Source organism: Schistocerca serialis, chromosome 7, assembly GCF_023864345.2.
Source record: "Schistocerca serialis cubense isolate TAMUIC-IGC-003099 chromosome 7, iqSchSeri2.2, whole genome shotgun sequence".
Taxonomy (NCBI): Eukaryota; Metazoa; Arthropoda; class Insecta; order Orthoptera; family Acrididae; genus Schistocerca; species Schistocerca serialis.
In genome coordinates, this window is record NC_064644.1 from 489,593,988 (window position 1) to 489,618,664 (window position 24,677).

At 42.2% G+C, this 24,677-nt stretch overlaps 1 protein-coding gene across 1 annotated transcript in view; it reads right to left on the reverse strand.

The window, feature by feature from the left end:
• The window catches only part of LOC126412325 (E3 ubiquitin-protein ligase SHPRH), a 257,671-nt gene that overhangs the window by 134,095 nt on the left and 98,899 nt on the right, over positions 1 to 24,677 (reverse strand). Inside the window, exons 6-7 of the mRNA XM_050081845.1 lie at positions 16,617 to 16,732; positions 10,013 to 10,132 (exon numbers count right to left, since the gene is read on the reverse strand). Of these exons, the coding sequence (XP_049937802.1) occupies positions 10,013 to 10,132; positions 16,617 to 16,732 (236 nt within the window). The remainder of the gene's footprint in view (positions 1 to 10,012; positions 10,133 to 16,616; positions 16,733 to 24,677) is intronic.

Genomic DNA, 24,677 nt, shown 5'->3' on the forward strand with positions numbered 1-24,677 from the left:
ATGGAGAAGAGCAATCATGGTCGCTTATTCAGGGAAACCACAGAATTTCACAAACTTGGTAATAGTTTTAATAAGAAAGAAGAAAGCCTGGAGGCAAACGGATCTTTGATTCCCATACTGCAGTGGATGATTGTTGCAGAGGGGAAAACTACATTGGTAGTGACCAGTGATAAGTACATATGACTTCCAGTCATGAGCTTCACTCCAGCCCATGCCAGAAATGGAGGACAAATCCACTGGCTGAAGATATACTGTTCAGAAATTGCAGAAGAGCTGGTGCATGATATAGCTGCTTCCACAGGTGGCCCTGTCTCTGGCGGGATAGGACAAGATTACGACAGGACTAGAATGGAATGTGCCAGGTGGGTAAATCAGGTAGATCTCGCATCTGTGTCTTCCACAAGGATACAAGCCCCGTGGCAAGAGGTTGGGTGTGGGAGTCAAATAGGTATGGTCCAGAGGGTCACATAGGGGTGGCAGAATATGGCTTTAGGACGGATGGGAAAGACTGTGGATTGGACGTCCCTCATCAGAGACCTGGCGAAGGACACGGTTCACTTGCTCCAGTCTGGGATGGTAGTGGCTGATAAAGGTTGTGCTCCTTTGAAGCTGGTTCTTGGGGATGGTGGGAGGATATGATGTGGGAAACCTGTTTGCAGATTAGACTTCATGACAGTGCCATCTGTCGGGGCCTCGGTGAGACTTTCAGCATACTGGTCAAGGGAAACCTTGTCTACATCTACATTGATACTCCGCAAGCCACCCAACGGTGTGTGGCGGAGGGCACTTTACGTGCCACTGTCATTACCTCCCTTTCCTGTTCCAGTCGCGTATGGTTCGCGGGAAGAACGACTGTCTGAAAGCCTCCGTGCGCCCTCTAATCTCTCTAATTTTACATTCGTGATCTCCTCTGGAGGTATAAGTAGGGGGAAGCAATATATTCGATACCTCATCCAGAAACGCACCCTCTTGAAACCTGGCGAGCAAGCTACACCGCGATGCAGAGCGCCTCTCTTGCAGAGTCTGCCACTTGAGTTTATTAAACATCTCCGTAACGCTATCACGGTTACCAAATAACCCGGTGACAAAACGCGCCGCTCTTCTTTGGATCTTCTCTATCTCCTCCGTCAGCCCGACCTGGTACGGATCCCACACTGATGAGCAATACTCAAGTATAGGTCGAACGAGTGTTTTGTAAGCCACCTCCTTTGTTGATGGACTACATTTTCTAAGCACTCTCCCAATGAATCTCAACCTGGTACCCGCCTTACCAACAATTAATTTTATATGATCATTCCACTTCAAATCGTTCCGTACGCACACTCCCAGATATTTTACAGAAGTAACTGCTACCAGTGTTTGTCCCGCTATCATATAATCATACAATAAAGGATCCTTCTTTCTATGTATTCGCAATACATTACATTTGTCTATGTTAAGGGTCAGTTGCCACTCCCTGCACCAAGTGCCTATCCGCTGCAGATCTTCCTGTATTTCGCTACAATTTTCTAATGCAGCAACTTCTCTGTATACTACAGCATCATCCGCGAAAAGCCGCATGGAACTTCCAACACTATCTACTAGGTCATTTATATATATTGTGAAAAGCAATGGTCCCATAACACTCCCCTGTGGCACTCCAGAGGTTACTTTAACGTCTGTAGACGTCTCTCCATTGATAACAACATGCTGTGTTCTGTTTGCTAAAAACTCTTCAATCCAGCCACACAGCTGGTCTGATATTCCGTAGGCTCTTACTTTGTTTATCAGGCGACAGTGCGGAACTGTATCGAACGCCTTCCGGAAGTCAAGAAAAATAGCATCTACCTGGGAGCCTGTATCTAATATTTTCTGGGTCTCATGAACAAATAAGGCGAGTTGGGTCTCACACGATCGCTGTTTCCGGAATCCATGTTGATTCCTACATAGTAGATTCTGGGTTTCCAGAAATGACATGATACGCGAGCAAAAAACATGTTCTAAAATTCTACAAGAGATCGACGTAAGAGATATAGGTCTATAGTTTTGCGCATCTGCTCGACGACCCTTCTTGAAGACTGGGACTATCTGTGCTCTTTTCCAATCATTTGGAACCCTCCGTTCCTCTAGAGACTTGCGGTACACGGCTGTTAGAAGGGGGGCAAGTTCTTTCGCGTACTCTGTGTAGAATCGAATTGGTATCCCGTCAGGTCCAGTGGACTTTCCTCTATTGAGTGATTCCAGTTGCTTTTCTATTCCTTGGACACTTATTTCGATGTCAGTGCATTGTGACCAGAAATGACAGACATCCTCATCGTGATCCTCCCTGACACTCCTAAAATGGTAGTCTGTTGCCCATCCAATCTCTGCAACATCCTGGTCTGTCTCTATGCTATGCCCACTTCTAACTACTTGCCACAGGGACTGTCCCGCTGTTGGAGGCCCAGTTACAAGACCTACGCAATTCACCCATCCTGCACATTCTATTCTGGTCCTGCCACAGTTTTATCCTACCCTACCAGGGGCATTGCCACCCGTAAAAGCAGCTATGTAATGCATCAGCTCTGCTGCAATTTCTGCACTGTATTTTATAAGGGCATGACCACCAAAGAACTGTTCTCCAGAATGAATGACTGACAGCAGTGTTGATTGCCCAGTGGCAGAACATGATGCTGAGCATGACATGCTCGAGTTCAGTGGTTGTTTCACAACCTGTGCCATCTGGATTCCTCCCCCCAGCACCCAGCTTTCCTGAACTACGTAGACTGAAGTTATCCTTGCAACAACCCCTCCCTCTCACACCGCTGTCCTCACACCTGCTACCTCCCTCAGAGCCATCAGCTACCCTTCCCTAATCCTTCCCATTTCTTCTTGCCTCTTCTCTCCCTCTGTCTATACTACCTGACTCAACCTCTAACCCCAGCCTAGGCTACCACACTGCACCTATGTGTGTGTACTCTAGCTCACCCGGGGATTCATCTAAAAGCTATCAAAGCTGTCATTCTTTTTGTTTGTTGATGACTTGGCACTTTTATTATTCATTGAGTTGATCCCTTTACTGCTAAATTAGTCAGAAAGGGTATATGCTATGAGCACAACATCGAGTCACAACAGGAATCAGTCAACTTATACGAATGCCCGAGTGTAACGATTTATAGGGATACACAATGGAACTATCACATAGGTAAGGTACGTGGCAGACTTTGGTTCATTGGCAGGGTACTGGAAAAATTTAGCCAGTCTACAAAGGACATTACCTACAAAACACCTTTACATTCCATCTAAGAATATTGCTAAAATGTTGAGTTCCATATGAAATGTGTCTAACAGAGAACATTTAATGTATACAAATAGTGGTGGCTCAAATAGGTCACAAGTTTGTTTGACTCGCAGGAGAGTGTTACAGAAATTTTGAAAAATCTATATTAGTAGGTCCTTGAAGATATATGCCAACTGTACCACAAAAGCGTACTTAGGAAGATTTGGGACCCACCATTAAATGAAGACTTTAGAGAAATTCTTGATCCTTCTTCGTATCCCTCCCATACAAACCACAAAGACAAGATTAAATTAATTACAGCATGCACAGCAGTCAGTCTTTGCATACTCCTTACACAAATGGAACACTAAGAAAACCTAACACCTGGCACTGTGTCGATTACGCTGTCATTCAATTCAAAGTGGTTGCAGAGATTTTATGTAGTTGTAAATGTAAAAATTTGGTGGTATGCCCACAATGCAATAACTTTTCAAAATCATGTTACTATAGATCTTATCACATGGCCCTAAATAATTTATGTAGTATGTGTTCGAGGGTTGGAACTTTAGTAGTGGCAACTATTTATTTACAGCTCGTACAAAATAGACACGAGTTTCAAAGTTTTACTGACCTTCAGAGTAGTCACCAGCATTGCGTATAACCCATTGCCAGCAATGTGTAAGTCGTAGGATACTCTTAGCAGTGCCAGTTGTGTTGACAGTTTGAGTGGCGCAGTCTACTGCCCGACGAATTTGTAGCAGTTCTGAAGCGAATGCCGTGAAGTGTTTCCTTCAGTTTAGAAGTCGAGTTGAACTCACGAGGGCTTAAGTCAGGGGAATGCAGTAAGTGGTATAGCATTTATCAGCCCCATCCGTCAAACAAATCATTAACAGCTTGCACTGTATGTGCCTGAGCATTGTTCTGCAAAATGATGGTCAGGTCCTGCAGAAAGTGTCATCGCTTTTGTCTCTGTGCTGTCCATTTTTGGAACACAACCTACGATCAGCTTAGAGACAGAAGTGATGACACATATACAGTGCAAGCTGTTACTGATTTGTTTGATTGATGGGGCTGCTAAGTGCTATACCACCTACTGCACTCCCCTGACTTAAGCCCTCATAAGTTCAAATCAATTTCTAAACCAAAGAAAACACTTCATGGCGTTCACTTCAGAACTGCTACAAATTCATCGGGCAATAGACCGCGCCGCTCAAACTGTCAACACAACTGGCACTGCTAAGAGTATCCTACGACTTACACATTGCTGGCAATGGGTTATACGCAATGCTGGTGACTACTCTGAAGGTCAGTAAAACTTTGAAACATGTATCTATTTTGTATGAGCTGTAAATAAATAGTTGCCACTACTGAAGTTCCAACCCTCGTATTAAACATTTAAAAAACATGCAGTAATGGGGAATTCCAGAATGGAATGTGTGCATTTTATGTATAAGGGGACAGAAAAATAGTGAAGGCACTGATGTATCCAAAACCTAACAATTTTCTACTTTTTCTTGTAGGTATGTTGTTTGCTCAGCAGTCATAAAACAAGCATTTCAGATAAAAATTACAAAAGAATCAATGATTTGTTAGGAATCATAAGGCCAGTTGGTGATAACAAGCTTGGCTATGAACTTGGCAAAGATTTGAACTACGTGTCTCAATTTGGAAACCACACACTTGAAAAACTACTTATTTCAGCAGCATATCTTTTGTCATCATCTGTGTCACAAAATGACTACTACTTTAATTTTTTAGTACATCAGAATTAACAGACTATGAATAATATTTTGCAGTCAAATATAGGTTACATGGAAGTTTACAGTCCTCTCTTAACTAAGTAGTATCAATAAAAATTTCATCCAGAAGTAATTATGGCATTCCGTCATTGCTCCACAATTTGCTTGTAGGAAACAAAATTAGTAAGCCATAAGATTCAACTTATTAAAGAGAACTTCATTTGTAAATAACATATTATGATATTCAATTTCACACGGATTTTTCCTCTAAATTAATGTCATAACCTTTACAGTTACTTTTATATTTATAATATTTTTCAATGTCAATTGAACAGCCAGCCACTGTCATTTCTGCAAACTATTTAAAATAATTCAGTAATCCAAGCTACAGTTTTACTTGAGTAAACATAAATAAAGAGAAATGATATGGATATAATAGAGGGAAACATTCCACGTGGGAAAAATATATCTAAAAACAAAGATGATGAGACTTACCAAACGAAAGCGCTGGCAGGTCGATAGACACACAAACAAACACAAACATACACACAAAATTCAAGCTTTTGCAACCAACGGTTGCTTCATCAGAAAAGAGGGAAGGAGAGGGAAAGATGAAAGGATGTGGGTTTTAAGGGAGAGGGTAAGGAGTCATTCCAATCCCGGGAGCGGAAAGACTTACCTTAGGGGGAAAAAAGGACAGGTATACACTCGCACACACACCCATATCCATCTGCACATACACAGACACATGCAGACATTTGTAAAGGCAAAGAGTTTGGGCAGAGATGTCTGTCGAGGCGGAAGTACAGAGGCAAAGATGTTGTTGAAAGACAGGTGAGGTATGAGCGGCGGCAACTTGAAATTAGCGGAGGTTGAGGCCTGGCGGATAACGAGAAGAGAGGATATACTGAAGGGCAAGTTCCCATCTCCGGATGTGCGGATGGATGTGTGTGTGTGTGTGTGCGCGCAAGTGTATACCTGTCCTTTTTTCCCCCTAAGGTAAGTCTTTCCGCTCCCGGGATTGGAATGACTCCTTACCCTCTCCCTTAAAACCCACATCCTTTCGTCTTTCCCTCACCTTCCCTCTTTCCTGATGAAGCAACCGTTGGTTGCGAAAGCTTGAATTTTGTGTGTATGTTTGTGTGTCTATCGACCTGCCAGCACTTTCGTTTGGTAAGTCACATCATCTTTGTTTTTAGATAAATAAAGAGAAATATATATTAAGCTGAACAGAGGCAATTATGAGACATGTGAAAAGTTCCAATACCTGGGAGTGCAGGTTATGGAGGATAACGAGAAGAAATAAAATTTAGAATTGCTGCAGGAAATAGAGCTTACTGGGACTTGATCAAGACCCTTCAGTCACATAGCCTGAATAGAAAATTGAAGGTGACGGTCTATCGAACAGTCATAAGAACTGTGGTAATGTATGGCTCAGAAACGGCTCAGAAGACGGGAGAGGAAAATGTTAAGAAAGATTTTTGGAGCCATGTATGAGGCGGGGCAATGGAGGATAAGGAGAAACAAGGAACTGGAAGAACTGCGTAGAAATCCTGACTTGGTGACTGAAATTTAGTGTAACAGATTGGGATGGCTGGGACATGTAGAGTGAATTTCAGACGATTGAGTTGTCAAAAAGGTTTACACAGGAAATCCAGGTGGCAAAAAGAGCAAAGGGAGACCCCAGAAATGATGGCTGGAGGATGTGGAAAATGATTTGAGAAATACTGAGTCAAAAGATGGAGGAAATGAGCAGAAAATCATCAGGATTGGGCTGTGATCATCAGAGAGGCCACGGCCCTACATGGGCTGTAGCGCCAAGGATTAAGTACGTAATTCAACATAAATAAAATTTATATTTCACTGGAATTTTATTTTACTCCACAGTAAAAGGTATTTCAGTGTCCTCAAAAATGCCTTATTAATAATACAGTTTATATAAAATGTACAAAGGAACAAAAATCAGATAAATGCTGAACAGAATAGAAACTATCTTATTCATCAGTTCTAGATGGATCTGATAATACAAAAAGAAAAATAGTAGAGGTTAGGTGGCAAGAAGTGGTTACATGGCACGCAGTAACACAACTGTTACTGAAAGTAGTATAATAAATTAGTGTAGAGAAAATGCTGAGACTGTAATGAAAATAAAGTAATAACTTAAAAATAAAAAAACACAAGTGGAACAATTTAATTATGTGTTAAAATGAAGGTGAGATAGGATTAAAACCAGAGATTAGAGGTGCCAGATAAGTGACAAATTCATGTGCTTCTAATAGTTAATGCGTCTTATTTTTGTGAAGGCTGTTTACACAATGAACATTCCACTCTGCAGGGAGAACATGTACTATTTTGTTGCACATGCTCACCTGGATAGCCAAGTGTATAAAAGCATTGCTCACGAACAGTATGTTTATAGTTTCTTTTCTGGCCTGGTCTGGCAGACAGCTTTAATTTGTGAGGGAATTCAAATTTATGGAATAATGTAACTTGGACATAATGAACTTTGGAAAAGTCTAGAGCATAAATTGACAAGGTATTAATAGTAAAAATTTACTTAAGATGATGGAAGGAGTAAACGTAATCCCTCTACATCTACATCTATATCCATACTCCGCAAGCCACCTGATGGTGTGTGGTGGAGGGTACCTTGAGTACCTCTTATAGGTTCTCCCTTCTATTCCAGTCTCACATTGTTCGTGGAAAGAAAAATTGTCAGTATGCCTCTGTGTGGGCTCTAATCTCTCTGATTTTATCATGGTCTCTTTGTGAGATATACGTAGGAGGGAGCAACACACTGCTTGACTTCTCGGTGAAGGTATGTTCTCGAAACTTCAACAAAAGCCTGTACCGAGCTACTGATTTCAGGAACTGCATAGTCAGTGGGTACATGAATGAAACTGAAGAAGTTGGTAAGCTTTGTGGTGGTGTTCCTCTTTCATATGGATATCTGAAGCCTTCACAATCTCCCAACCATCTCCACTCTTCTGGCACCTGAATCTTTAACCGTCACCATTGATTCACTTCTGTAAACACAGACATCCCCCCTGCACACTGCCTCATGGATGTCAAATGCTAGATCTCCTGATGGCTTAATGACCTCATTCGCAATACGACTCCTGATCTGCATCCTTACCCTCAATTTTTTCTCTTTTGTGTGAAAGATATACAAAGAAATCTGCAGCACAGCTATGGGTACCAACATTGGACCCTCCTGTGCTAACCTGTTTATGGGCATCTAGAGGATACCAGTACCCCAAACCCCTAGGCCAGTTCACATTTGTCAACAACACCTTCGTGATCGGCAGCTGTGACAGAGGCACTCTATAATCATTTCTCAGAAATCGCAACATGTCCTCTCCCACTTGCTTCACCTAGAGCTCCTCAGCATACCACATTCCTGTACACCTCTGTGACTGCTCAGAAATGTCTATGTCCATACCAAACAACAAGTCATCTAAATTTTAAAGCTGCCATCTATTTCAAACAAGAAATCTCTTCTGTATAATCTGGCTACTCACAAATTGTGCATTTGTAGTGACAAGCAATCCCATATTCAGTGTGCTGAAAGCGATACTGATGTCTTCACATACAGGCATTACCCCCGAACTTAGTTCACAAACAGGTCTCCCGTGTTGTATCTGCATGTGCCCCCAACTCTCTGACCATCCTTGCAAAGAAGCACCCTCCTCGTTATAAAATATTACTGAGACAACTTAACTGCATTCTTTACCACTGCTCCAATTAGTTACCATTGTGTCTGAAATAAGGAACAATGTATCCACAACCCTTTTCACCTCTTCTGAAAAAGTATTCTTTGCATACACTGTTGACACAATATTCCAGTCCATCCTGATGCCACAGCTACCACTGACCCCTCACCACATGGGTCACAACCCCGCGCAAGATGCAGGTGCAAAACTTGTCCCGTCTATCCACCTGGAACATCCTACTCCTGTCCCCTCACAAGGATATCCTATCCTATGCTATCAGAGAATGGGCCACCTGCGAAAGGAGTAATGCCACATCCACTCTGTCATAACTACTGCACAGCTTTGATCACAAGCAGAGCCATGTCTCCAGTGGCTGAACATGCTGCTGATCAGCATGCTCAACTTTGGAGGCTGCTTCACGACCTCTGCCACCTGGATTCTTGCTGCTGACACTGGCTTCCCTGTATTATATAGATGGGGACTGTCCTTACAACACGTACTTCAGTCTTATAATCCTCCTCACAGCGACCTCTGCCCATCTCCCCTTCTCACATATCCCTTCCAACACTTTGTTCATTAAATAGTTGTGCCCTACTCTCTGCAGACTCCTACTTCCTCTGTTCCACTTTTCCCTTCCGGTCATCTCCTTCAGGCCACTGTGTGTCATGCACGACTCCTCCTGACACGAGAGTGTGCTCACTGCTGCCATACTTTTTCCCCATGTGTTTGCTGCTTCTCCCTCCCAGCTGTCAGCCGCCCTTCCCTTCCATCATTCCTGCCTCTTTTTCCACCTGAGTCAATCCCTCACACCAGTTGAGCTGGACAATATATGCTGGTTGAGACAAATTAGCTGTGCAGGTGTACATGTACTCATACTCTGTATTAGTCAGGTTCAAAAGCTTGGCATTTTTAGTCTTATCTATGCACCTATGGTCATTTGATGTCTCAATTAAATGGTGAGCTGCTACCTCTAACCCTTCCATTTCCACTGATGAGTTTCCATTTGTATATTTATTTTAGTCCTCAGTATTGAGATACTTCCATGATGAGGTACTATCTAAGTTTTTTTTTCAGAAAAAGGTTTGACCAATATATAGAGGAATAGGCATTCACATTATAATGTGACATAACCCACAGAATACTTAAAATAAAGTAGAGCATCAGGTTTAAATCTTGTTGACTCCTGATATGTTCTTTGTTTTAGCAAGTGTAAAAGAGAGAGATCTTTTGAGCAGCTTATAAATATATATGTTTAATTCCTCTACACCAATATGAGAATGATGAACATGTGTTGCAAATAAATACTGATGAATAATATCTACCTGGCTGAGTCATTATTCATTTCCACATAGACAAGTTCACGCCTCAAAGTTTCATATGTTGTCAAAACAACTTTACTCCGGGCTAAAATGTATGGCTGGACAAATCCCTTGGTAACTCCTCTGTAAAAAAACACCACACAAAATTAGTTGGAATTGTACAAGTGAACCACTACAATACACTTAATAGAAAGACGTAAAATGGTCCACCCAATGACAAAAAAAAAATATATCAAAATTGGCTATGAAATAACTTACTGTGTTGGTAGTAAGTTTGTACCATAAACCTCCAGTAACACAAACAGAATATTATTTTATACAAATTCAGAACCAATTTATTAATTGTTATTACAAATAAGGCACTGGTATACAAAGAGTAAAGTGGATGAGGAGGTGGATGGGGGAACGGTGTGGAGAGCCAGAGAGAGAGAGAGAGAGATATGAAAGTGCATAATAGACAACAACAGAATAACAGATAATGTGACATAATGTAAAATGGAGAAGAACATAATTAACAAAATTAATACTGATTGTAATGGTTTCATGATTCCACCACAGAAAAAAAAATAAAAAAAAGGAAAAACACTAACTACTATCACCAACTTTTCTTCCATATAATAGCTGCTTCCTCTCCAAGCATTTCAAATGCACTGCCACATACATCTTGCGTTCACTGTGTGCTCAAAACTGTACATCTCTGAAAGTTCTTCGCCAATTGCTTTGAAATTTGACACAACATTGCATTTGAATATGAGCGTGTTTTTATAGACCTACTAAAGCACAGATGTTAACAAAAACCTCATGTTCGTTTGTTCAAAATTATATCTCTGGAAGTTCTTCACCTACTGCTTTCAAATGTTGACACACAAATATTTGACTCTGCGTAAAACAAAAGTCAAAAACTTGTGTTGTTCTCAGTTTGTGGCTGATTGCAGTTATCAGTCATTTCCAGACAGGTTTGACAAATCCTGACTCAAGACGCAAAGCTAGCATTCAAAAAACGGCTCCGTAAGCCATATTAAACAACGCACTTAAGGAGGCTCGGCTGAAGTTTGTGGAAGAATATATTGTGTCATGGATCATAGAATGGAACAAAGTAATTGTCAGTGATGGGAAGAGGTTTAATTTGGATGGGCCAGATTGTTTTCAGTACTACTGGCATGATCTCTGCACAAGAGAACTAGTTCAGACATGTAGAAACTTCGGTGGTGGCCAAATTTCCAGTCCTGAAGTTCTCGTTTCTTTAATTCCTTAAGTACCATCAATGCTAACAGAAAGATGAGAACGTATTTTGTTTTGTTTTGGTGTAAACTGTGAGGGAAAAGAGTGTGCAATAACAAATACGTACATAAATATGTTTTATCCACAAATAACCATCTGCCTTTACACTAATTTCCAGCCTTTACACTAATTTCCACCGCTGTACTTACTTAGTATCTCAGGTTCAGAGACAGAAATATAAATAGAGATACTTTGTCATCCACAACAGGTTCTCTTGATGCAATAATTTACGAACAGCTGTATGTATTGTAGAAATTTATTTTATAAACTTTTTATGTGCTACCAGTTTCAGCATTACATTGATGCCATCTTCAGGCCCCACACGTCATAGTTGTAAAATCACTATACACGGAAGGAGCCATATAACTGGATCCGTGAATCAAATCGCTATGCAACAGCTCTTGGTGGCCAGGTGACACATACGGCTGTTGGTAAATTATTGCATCAAGAAATACATGCCAGCTGTTGTCCCACAGTCCATAATGGATCAACAAAGACAATAGGCTCTGGAGCGAATGATGAATCAGGTGGTGCCTCAGGGTTAGATCGATGGTGACAGGCCTGTCATCTCATCTTCATTCCTCAGCTGACATACAATGGTGTCTTCTTTAAATTTCGTCTTAATATCCACTCCATTGTAGGAAGTGTAGCACATGGCTTACAGGTGTTTTGTCATCCACTAGAATATCTGGTAGATGAGGTCTTAGGTTAATTTGCCCTCACAGGTCTCGGATTGTCGTGTAATCTTTGAGGGTGTGGTCAATCATTAACATTCATTCACAGATGGATTCTGAGGCTTATTACCACCACAGCAAAAATTCATGACCTTTTTTTGGTACGTCCAGCGTTCTGAGACTGTATAACACAATACATTCCCTCTTCAAGCTTTGTAGTGAAGCCTGCTACACCTTGGTGGTGTGTGGTTAATTTATTGGATCACATACTGTCTCATCATTTCCTCTCCCATTTCTTCAGGATGTCGCACTGAATGTGTGTCCTTAAGTTGGTACTTGGAATAACTTGTACGAGTTCTCCATCAGTGAATGTTAGATAACCCCTATACACACTATGAAACAATGGGAAAATGTTAACCTCAGCAGCAATAGTTTTATCTGTGAATGTATGAAGACACTGTATTTTTCAAATGGTGAATTTGGGGAAAAACCTCATCTTATAATCAGGTAAATACAGTAAACAAAGATGATATAATGCCGGTGTGAGTGTATGTTCCATTGCAGCTACAATGCCATTCGCTGGAATTCCAAAAAGTGTGGTACTTAAAACTGATCCCTGTAGGACTCTATTATCTTGCATATATTGGTTACTAAGGGTCATGCCCAACCTACCCTAAATAATCCAAGTGATAAAAAAAATTGTGTGAAGACAGGTAAATTTCCCCAAAAACACCGCTCATGCAGAGTTGATAAAATGTGATCCTGCCGCATTGTATCATATCACTTGTGTAAATCAAAAAATACTGTGACTGTGTGTTGGTCGTGCACAAAGGCCTCTCTATCTACAAATTCCAATCGTATAAGACGATTAGTCATATTTCAAGATCTTCGGAATCTGCATTAGAATCAGAAAAGGACATTTCCAGATTCCAGGCACCAAAAAAGACATGCATTAACCATCCTTTCTAACAATATATCCAAGTTACTTGTTAGATTCATGAGCCTGTAGTTATTTCTATTTTTTGGGTCTCGTTCTGGTTTCAGTATTGTTAAAATTTTTTAGAACAGTTTTTGCTATTTTGCACCAAGATATTTTAGCGTTTGACTATGGACATTTTGTGGTCCTGGGGACACATCCCTATAATGTTTTAAAACATTATTTAGTTCTCAGACTGCGAAGAGTTTATTACAGATCTGACAAGATGAAAGACACGGTATTACATTTTGTGAAAAGGCAATGGCGAGCGTAAGTAGGATGGTAATTCTTAGAGGCGACATTTCTGCATAATATATTGATAAAAATTCTGCAATGTCATGGAAACTGGTATTAATTTCTTGTTCGTCAAGGATTCCCTGCATTCCATTAGTGACCTGAAATCCACTAATCCACCACAATTTGGACCACACTTGTGAAACTGTGGTTTATACCATCATTGACGAAACAGAGTTCCTAACACTCATCATTTTCTTGTTTCATTAAGTAAAATGCTTTTGCTCTTGATCTTTTGAATAAAATAAAATTTTCACCAGTGGCATTTGCAATCTCACTGCATCTTCACAGAAAAGATTTCCACCTACGAGGACCTAAAGAGAATGGTGTTGTTGTGTTAACAGCTTGTATGATGATTTCTGTTGTGTCTTGTGCTACTACATCAACCGTCTTCTCTGTATTTATTGTTATTATTTATTGTTATCTGTACTTGAGCAGTTAAATCATTCCAATTGGCTCTTTGCAGCAGCCAACATAATAAACCATCAGTGTGGTGTTAATTTAAGACGGTTGCAGTCATTGCGTAGTGGCCAGTATCGGAAAAGCAATCAAAAATGAACCCTTGGACCACAGGTGCAAGGTTAGGACTCCAGATTGTCAAATCTACTGCACAGTATGAGCCATAGGAGATGTTTAAATACGATCAGGCTTGTCAGTTTACTAGGCAGATATCAAAGTGTGTGAATAATCTCTCTAGCAGATGCTCTCACAAGTCATCATATTGCTGCCCCATATGTGATGGTGTGCACTGAAATCTCCCAATGAAATGAAAGGCAGGATAACTGTTTAATTATGTCTTCCATTTCTCTGTAAGTAATATCTCGGTCATGGGGAATGTAGGTATTACATACTGTTGTTCTTATGCTCAATTGTACTCTAATGTCTTTTGTTTTGAGTGCACTGTTCATAGTTATTTGTCCAGTGAAGGTGTTCGATTTGACTATTGTGCTCATATTTGTTTCATGTTTATCCCTTTTTTGCCGATATATGTTTCATCCTCTAGGAGTAGGAAGATGATCTTCCAAAAATCTTTATTCTTGTATTGTTACACACACTGTGGAAGTCAAGAGGGGGCAGATATACCTCTTGCACATAATTTGTCATTATGATTGTATCCTCTTGGTTTATAGCAGGAGGTAAATTTGGTTCTGAAAAAGTTGAGGTAGGTGGGGTGACAGCTCAAATTTTGCATAATCTGCCATCATGTCAACTGGATGCTTGCATTCACATTTTTTCTTAATTCGGGATATGATAGGTGGTCCATCATTTTATATTCTTGTTATTTCTTTTCTTTTATAATTACTGGGCAAATTGGTGAACGTAGGGGAAGGCATTCCATAAAGTTTACACAGAAAGGTGATTGTCTACAAGGATGACCTTCAGGAAGTGATCTACGACTGTCTCTGCATTTTGGGTCTGCTGTCTAGCAGGATGAGCTGTGTCCAAAATGTAAGCACCGAAAACATCTCATGAGTGGTGGGAAATAAGGTTTCATATCACACTTTTACATCATAACTATTTCTTGGAAGGCATGTCCTTCAAAAACTAAGATAAAAGCACCTTTACATACTTGCTGATCTTCTGAACCTTTCTGTACGTATCTGACAAAATGTATGCCTCCTCATGCTATATTAGCTCGTAGTTCTTCATCTGTCTGGGGTGCAATATCTCTCTGAATGATAACTTCTTGTGCCACATTCAAAGTTTTATGTGGAGTAACAGTCACTGGTGTGTGTAATGTGCTCAAGATTGTGCAGCAGAGATGGTTTCAATCAATAGTGGCCTAATTCAATTTTTTTCCAGTGTGTCTACTTTTCCATATTTACCTTCTATTTATTCAATAAAAACACTGGTTTCGCCGATGTGGAGGTATCTCCTTCATTTCTAATGTACACCAGATATTGAATAAACAGTTTAATTCCCAGTGTTTTGACCTGACCGTCTTCCCATGGGGAAGCCAGGGGACGAAGAGCAGACGAACAGTAAATGTCCTTACTGAAATATCGATACTTATCTGTTGAAACAGCCAGATCAGTAAGGTCATTGTGTGGATTTAGTTTGATGCACTTCATATTTGAATTCTCCACCCTCATGTCACTTGCCTGGGCTTCCCCCACCGGTGCACTCAGCTTTAGCAAAGGCCATCTGGCTTGAGGCTGTTGTCAGGAGTCCCGATGTCCCAAGGAGATGGGAACCTACTCTTTGGCACCCTTGGGGAGCTGGTAGCTCAGGCATCAGAAGTATGATCCATATATGGTCAGTGGGCTCTACGAAAAGGTTCATAATGACTCCACTATGTCAGGTTGGCTACAGTGTTGTCTTTTAACGGCATACATGAGATGATGCCTGATCTTGCACAGAGATTAGACACTGTTTAAGCCATTCTTAACCAGTTGTTCCACAGCACAGAAAAAGTTTCATAAAGATTTGAAATTATGGTGTAACAGCGTTCTCATTCTCAAATGCCAAATGAATATAATCTGAATATTTTCATGGGTTTGCTTACACTGCCTTGAGACATACACACAATTTCTAACTGTATTATCTTACTGTGTTAAACATTTTTAAATTTGGTCAATACAGTAATTAGATAAAGTAAATAGGCAATCTGCAACTATAACCACACGTCATGAACCAGGTACGTCATTTAGTAATTCAGATGTCCGACTGACAGTGTTTTTATGATTGTAGATAGTTCTGGCCTGGAATCACAGATTTATACTTCAAGCTCTTATTTACACTACTTGCGAAACTTGATGCATAAATCAGTTACAGCATTTGCAATCTCTCTCTCTCTCTCTCTCTCTCTCTCTCTCTCTCTCTCTCTCTTTCTCTCCCCCCTCCCCAATCCATTTTCCCCTTGTCTAATTCATGGATGGAATAGGGTGGGATAGGGTGGGGATAATGATAGATCTGAACAAATGCAGATGCAGTGTGGGAACTGATACACGGAAGAAAATTTAATAAAATGATATATCGGTGTTTGGTATTGGAATAAAGTATTCTGTAGAAGCATCTATTAGTCAAGCGAGAAGCTCCGGTATGGTTGTTTGGAAGAACAGCGTGAACAAAGCTCTGCACATCTATCCACACTCACAGCATTAGACAATGAAGAAATAAGGTTGGAAACAATTCAAGAAGACAAAGGACTCTGTACTACAAACTGAGTATCTATGGGATATTATACTTAACCAGCAGCAGATTGGTAAAAATTATTTTCTTTTTTTGTGCGAAGTATCATATGGTAAGTGCAACCTTCTGTTTGTCTTTTTGCTGACCAAGATTCATTTAGGAGATAACTTACTCCTAGAATATTATTATTGTTATTTGACTTCAGATGAAAACTACTCCATTTTTAGAACAATAACAACAACTGAATTACCTGTAAACCAGAACACTGAAACTTTTGTCACTGATGTGTTTACCAACTTCTTCAACCCACTGGCAGCTAATAGAGGCTGGTGCTACAATCAATGTAGCTCCTGATTTAAGTGGTTCCTGAAAAAATAAAATAAAAAAATATAGCAAGAAAAATCAACCTTCAAAACTCTTCCAATAACATTTTTTCCTATTTTTATCAGAGATAGGTTATCTGCACCAATGTAGTGAACACTGAGTTTCATGATAAATACTCTGTCTATTATGCAAACAGTGACTTGTAAAAAGAACTACAGTTAATTAACAGAAAACGATGGCCACATTGTCCTCCACATAACAGACTATTACATAAATTGAAGCAAATATTTTAATCTGATATTATTCAAAATAAGGCATAAATTATATTTTCTGCTACATTTACTACATTGGTGCACAACATTATAGCATTTAAACATTTGTGTTGCATATGGGGATAATGCCATTGGACAGAGCACAGCAAGAAAATTGTTTTCTCGCTTTAAGGGGGATCATTTTTACATTAGTGACTCTCCACATTCAGGAAGACCATTATTTAAGTGCTTTAATCCACATCAGTGTACTCAAGAGCTGGCAAATGTGATAAACAGTCCTCATCCCTCCATCATACCACGTTAGCATGCAAAGGGGAGGTGAAAAATCAACTGTATGGGTACTGCATGTTCTAAGCCAAAATCACAAAAATTATCAGCTGGCCATATGTGCATCCCTGCTTGCTTGTCATCTACTGGATTGTGAACAACACGAACCATTCCTATCTTGTATCATTATTGGTGACAAGAAATGGTGTCTTTATGCTGGCATTAGGAAAAGAAAGGAATGGCTGAGCCCAAACAAAGCAGCAACTCCCTGTACAAAGACCTGCACACATCCACAAAAGATGTCTTTCATCTGGTGGAACAGTGACGGTGGGGTGTACTACGAATTGTTTCCACGAGGTGTAACCATCACTGCTGACATTTACTGTCAACAACTGAGATGCTGACATGTCTTGCAGACACAATCCAAGAACAACGACCAGGAAGACTGTGTGAAGTGATTCTACTCCATCATAATGCCCGTCTACATTCTGCTAGACTGACAAAAAACAATATACAGAAGTTGTCTTGGGAAGTCATTTCACACCCATGTTATTCACCCAATCTTGTGGCCTCAGATTTTCACCTTTTCCACACACTATCGAACAACCTTCATGTAACTTTCTTTATCGATGAAAATAAGCTTCGAACGTGTCTCGATGAGTTCACTGCCTCAAAACCACGATTCTTACAGTCGCAGAACCAAAAAGTTACCCCAGTACTGGCAGACTGTTGTAAACAATGATGGAGAAAATATTACTGATGACTAAACTTATGGGAAAATGCTACAAACTCCTGCACCAGCTCAATACAAGGAACACAATGCACGTGAATAAAAGTATCTGTTACTGTTACTGTTCACTTTGTCATTAAGACTAATATCTACAAGGGTAATCCCAAAAGTAAGGTCTCCTATTTTTTTTATAAGTACATAGACCTGTTTATTTCTACAATGGTTTATATCAGTTTACAGCTTGAACATTTAGCTATTTTTTGACATAATCACCATTTCTGTCGATGCGTTTTTGTAGATGCTGTGGCAGTTTTTGTACGCCCATGTCATGCCAGCATGCTGCCATGCTGTTCAGAAAGTTGTCAACCTCTTCTTTCACCTCATCATTGGAGCTGAATCGCTTTCTGGCCAAATGTTCTTTTAACTTAGCGAACAGGTGATAGTTACTGGGCACCAAGTCAGGACTATAGGTTGGGTGGGTGATTATGTTCCAGTGAAACTGTTGCAGGAGAGCAACGGTTTGCCAAGCGATGTGTGGGCGAGCATTGTCATGGAGAATGTCAACGCCCTTGCTCAACATTACTCTTCTCCGGTTCTGAATTGCCCATTTGAGTTTTTTCAGAGTCTCACGGTACCTGTCAGTGTTAATTGTGGTCCCAGTGGGTGTAAAATCAACCAACAATACCCCTTTCCGATCCCAAAAAACACTTGTCATGACTTTCCCGGCAGACTGTGTTTGTTTGAATTTTCACGGCTTTGGCGAAGAAGAATGCCGCCACTGGCGTGATTGTTGCTTGGGGTCAGGTGTAAAGTGGTATGCCCAAGATTCGTCACCCATGACAATAGAGTCCAGAAAGATGTTGTGTCCGGCTGCAAGGCGGTGAAGAAATGGGCGGGAAGCGTCAACTCATTGCCGCACGTGGTCCTGTCAGGATGCATGGCACCCATCTTGCGCACTCTTCTGGTAGTTCAATGTTTCTGTTAAAATTCTGCGAGCTGTGCTTCGAGAAACCTCAGGAACCAATATGCAGAGATCATCCAGGGTGGTCTGCCGGTCTTCACGCATGCGTTGCTCAACCTTCAACACTGTCTCCCCAGAAATTGATGGTCTCCCGCTCCTTTGTTTGTCGTGAATTTCGGTCCGACCAGCTGCAAACTTTCTACACCACTTACGAAAATTTTTGACATCCATGCATGACTCACCATACACTTACGTCAACTGGCGATGGATTTCAGTCAGCAAAGTGCCCTTTGCGTTCAAAAACCGAATAACCACGCGCAATTTGCACTAGGAGGTGACATACAACAGGAACTCCATTCTCAATGGCTGCCAAGCCAAGACTAAGCGCCTCCGCGTGGCGTGCGCATGTTTACACACAGCACGTGAAGCACTCTTCATAACAGTGTGATCAACTACCACACAAACAGAGTTCTGTACTTGTAAAAAATAGGAAACCTTACTTTTGGGATTACCCTCGTACTTCACTACTACAATTGGGATGCACCTGTAACTAGTTTTATTTCCTTCTCAAATCAGTTAGCAAGTACACGCACACACATAAACATATCAACATATTAAGTGCATGTTACCATGAGAGACCAAAGTCAGAGAACGTCGATTTTCTTTGATGAATGTCTACACACACCAAATATGACAGTGAAAGACAGAATATCTGGTTATATCTTTATAGATTGTTCATGGAAAGCCTCGTCATAGTTAAATACACTCCTGGAAATGGAAAAAAGAACACATTGACACCGGTGTGTCAGACCCACCATACTTGCTCCGGACACTGCGAGAGGGCTGTACAAGTAATGATCACACGCACGGCACAGCGGACACACCAGGAACCGCGGTGTTGGCCGTCGAATGGCGCTAGCTGCGCAGCATTTGTGCACCGCCGCCGTCAGTGTCAGCCAGTTTGCCGTGGCATACGGAGCTCCATCACAGTCTTTAACACTGGTAGCGTGCCGCGACAGCGTGGACGTGAACCGTATGTGCAGTTGACGGACTTTGAGCGAGGGCGTATAGTGGGCATGCGGGAGGCCGGGTGGACGTGCCGCCGAATTGCTCAACACGTGGGGCGTGAGGTCTCCACAGTACATCGATGTTGTCGCCAGTGGTCGGCGGAAGGTGCACGTGCCCGTCGACCTGGGACCGGACCGCAGCGACGCACGGATGCACGCCAAGACCGTAGGATCCTACGCAGTGCCGTAGGGGACCGCACCGCCACTTCCCAGCAAATTAGGGACACTGTTGCTCCTGGGGTATCGGCGAGGACCATTCGCAACCGTCTCCATGAAGCTGGGCTACGGTCCCGCACACCGTTAGGCTGTCTTCCGCTCACGCCCCAACATCGTGCAGCCCGCCTCCAGTGGTGTCGCGACAGGCGTGAATGGAGGGACGAATGGAGACGTGTCGTCTTCAGCGATGAGAGTCGCTTCTGCCTTGGTGCCAATGATGGTCGTATGCGTGTTTGGCGCCGTGCAGGTGAGCGCCACAATCAGGACTGCATACGACCGAGGCACACTGGGCCAACACCCGGCATCATGGTGTGGGGAGCGATCTCCTACACTGGCCGTACACCACTGGTGATCATCGAGGGGACACTGAATAGTGCACGGTACATCCAAACCGTCATCGAACCCATTGTTCTACCATTCCTAGACCGGCAAGGGAACTTGCTGTTCCAACAGGACAATGCACGTCCGCATGTATCCCGTGCCACCCAACGTGCTGTAGAAGGTGTACGTCAACTACCCTGGCCAGCAAGATCTCCGGATCTGTCCCCCATTGAGCATGTTTGGGACTGGATGAAGCGTCGTCTCACGCGGTCTGCACGTCCAGCACGAACGCTGGTCCAACTGAGGCACCAGGTGGAAATGGCATGGCAAGCCGTTCCACAGGACTACATCCAGCATCTCTACAATCGTCTCAATGGGAGAATAGCAGCCTGCATTGCTGCGAAAGGTGGATATACACTGTACTAGTGCCGACATTGTGCACGCTCTGTTGCCTGTGTCTATGTGCCTGTGGTTCTGTCAGTGTGATCATGTGATGTATCTGACCCCAGGAATGTGTCAATAAAGTTTCCCCTTCCTGGGACAATGAATTCACGGTGTTCTTATTTCAATTTCCAGGAGTGTATGTAGCTCAGCTGAAAGGTTGTGTGTGTGTGTGTGTGTGTGTGTGTGTGTGTGTGTGTGTGTGTGTGTGTGTGTGGGCGTATGCATTACTTCCTGTACAGTCGACAAAATGTAGCTGTCCAAGTGCATATACTCTAGCTCAAAAAAGGATTCATCAGAATATGTCAATAATCTGCCTCAGTTGCGAAATGTTGCTGGTCTTTACCCAGGTTTCAGCTAGAGTAATCTAGCCTTCCTCAGAAGCATGAAATAGACTAATAGATGCCAAAATAAGGCACGGTAAACATAAAAAGCTAAAGTACCATGGCACCATGTCAAGCTACATTACTTTATTAGTACAGGAACAGCCCCAGCGCCACTTTGTGGAAAGCGGTCGGTTAGCTGCAGACGCTACATTGGAACTGACTGTGGCACACGGATATGTACCAAGCAAGACTGAGGATCACGTGCATGCACGCACGGAAAGCCAAAGGTGCCTACCATTGGCTGTCTTTATGTTATGTACTGGGAACTTACCTATAATGTTAAACAGTAAATTTGTGAGAGAACAAGGCACTACGTAGATAGAATCCCCATGAGCGTTAACTGTAAACCGAGACCTTATTAACTGATAAGAAATTTACTCAGTCATTAAATTCAGCTTGTTAGAATAAAACCACACATGATCACCGCTATGTTGTACGGTTCCACACGATCTCATGCGGGGGATGAACAAGGTTATAGGTCTGTAACGCGAGAACTTCTCAGGGTTAGAAGAAGGTGGGCATAAAATAATTTCCATTATACATGGAGTAATAACTCAATCTGTTAATGCGAAATTTGACTAATGTTGTTACATTGTGGCACTACATTACTATGCATTTATGATTGACTGGGTGTGTAAAGCTTAGGGCATCATTTATGACTTTATGCACAGATGGTCAACATTCTGTTTACGAAACCTGTAATAACTTAACCAAACATACATTAACTATAAACATAACATGTATGACCGTCCACTATATGTAGTCAGAAGGGTGATGTGGAACAAAACTCTTAAGTGAAAAGGTTAACTATTAGTTAGTGGGTTCAAGACCTCTACGCATTTAAATAGGATATGCCACCCCAATTGTTGAAATACACACTCTAGTGTATCAGATATTACTTATTTAGGATATTGCCTATAAGGCTATTAACTATTTAGGATGAGGATTATTGCGAGTGTGGTGGAATTCTCAAATACGAATAAGGACCTAATATTTAAAGTAGAGTGTGTCAGGGCGTACAACGCCACTGCCAACACACTTATATACTATTGACCGACAAAGGCCAACTAATAATATGAACATGCGCTGTATTCTTCCCTTCTGAATAGGAACATAAATTAAGGATATGGTCTAATAGTGAGCAAAGAATAAGTGTCTCACATAGGTTAATAGCATAAATCAGAACCTAATATTTAAAATAGGGTGTGACTGGGCATACAACGCCCCCATCATCACACTTATGTGACCAACATAGGTCAAGCATTTGCAAAATATAGTCTGCAAACTAACCTTTGATAGGAATAATCTCTTAAAGGTTACATTGTATGCAGCGTGACTACACGGATAATGCTATAGTTTTCTTTAAAAAAAGATGCTTTAGAGCAACAAGGTCAACGTTATCTGCCTATGGAAGAATACTTTGAACCATATTGCATAAATATTAAACTTAGCTTAAATTGGCGTCAAAAAGTATTGGCCAGGTTGAATTAAAGGCGGGCATTAGGATTAATGCCTATGGGTAGAAAGAAAAGGCAATGTGTGCCAGCATTGTTAGTAGGTTTGACTACCATATTGTCAGTTATGTTGGAACTAGAACTATATTTACTGTAAGGAATAGTAATTAAACCGTAGTATTGAACGTTACCAAAAGTCGTGGTGAATTTCTAAGTCTTGAGCGTCGATGTACCAGAAATGGATATGCAGTGACAAGGTTCGAAAGTTAGTGTGATTCTCTAGCTACATGCTGTTCTTAACTGTTAATAGTAAACTAATCATTCACAGAATGGGTTAACGTCTACCTTCAAGTTACATATAGTGATTTGGAAACTTAAAATGTATGTAACAGTACTAAGTATCATAGTAGCATCACAAGCTAGTGTATTATGTATAGGACTATGAGGTCAAAGTTATGGTAGCAAAAGGTCTTTAACAAAATCAAAGTAATAGCTTATACACTCCTGGAAATTGAAATAAGAACACCGTGAATTCATTGTCCCAGGAAGGGGAAACTTTATTGACACATTCCTGGGGTCAGATACATCACATGATCACACTGACAGAACCACAGGCACAGAGACACAGGCAACAGAGCATGCACAATGTCGGCACTAGTACAGTGTATATCCACCTTTCGCAGCAATGCAGGCTGCTATTCTCCCATGGAGACGATCGTAGAGATGCTGGATGTAGTCCTGTGGAACGGCTTGCCATGCCATTTCCACCTTGCGCCTCAGTTGGACCAGCGTTCGTGCTGGACGTGCAGACCGCGTGAGACGACGCTTCATCCAGTCCCAAACATGCTCAATGGGGGACAGATCCGGAGATCTTGCTGGCCAGGGTATTTGACTTACACCTTCTAGAGCACGTTGGGTGGCACGGGATACATGCGGACGTGCATTGTCCTGTTGGAACAGCAAATTCCCTTGCCGGTCTAGGAATGGTAGAACAATGGGTTCGATGACGGTTTGGATGTACCGTGCACTATTCAGTGTCCCCACGACGATCACCAGTGGTGTACGGCCAGTGTAGGAGATCGCTCCCCACACCATGATGCCGGGTGTTGGCCCTGTGTGCCTCGGTCGTATGCAGTCCTGATTGTGGCGCTCACCTGCACGACGCCAAACACGCATACGACCATCATTGGCACCAAGGCAGAAGCGACTTTCATCGCTGAAGACGACACGTCTCCATTCGTCCCTCCATTCACGCCTGTCGCGACACCACTGGAGGCGGGCTGCACGATATTGGGGCGTGAGCGGAAGACGGCCTAACGGTGTGCGGGACCGTAGCCCAGCTTCATGGAGACGGTTGCGAATGGTCCTCGCCGATACCCCAGGAGCAACAGTGTCCCTAATTTGCTGGGAAGTGGCGGTGCGGTCCCCTACGGCACTGCGTAGAATCCTACGGTCTTAGCGTGCATCCGTGCGTCGCTGCGGTCCGGTCCCAGGTCGACGGGCACGTGCACCCTCCGCCGACCACTGGCGACAACATCGATGTACTGTGGAGACCTCACGCCCCACGTGTTGAGCAATTCGGCGGTACGTCCACCCGGCCTCCCGCATGCCCACTATACACCCTCGCTCAAAGTCCGTCAACTGCACATACGGTTCACGTCCACGCTGTCGCGGCATGCTACCAGTGTTAAAGACTGCGATGGAGCTCCGTATGCCACGGCAAACTGGCTGACACTGACGGCGGCGGTGCACAAATGCTGCGCAGCTAGCGCCATTCGACGGCCAACACCGCGGTTCCTGGTGTGTCCGCTGTGCCGTGCGTGTGATCATTGCTTGTACAGCCCTCTCGCAGTGTCCGGAGCAAGTATGGTG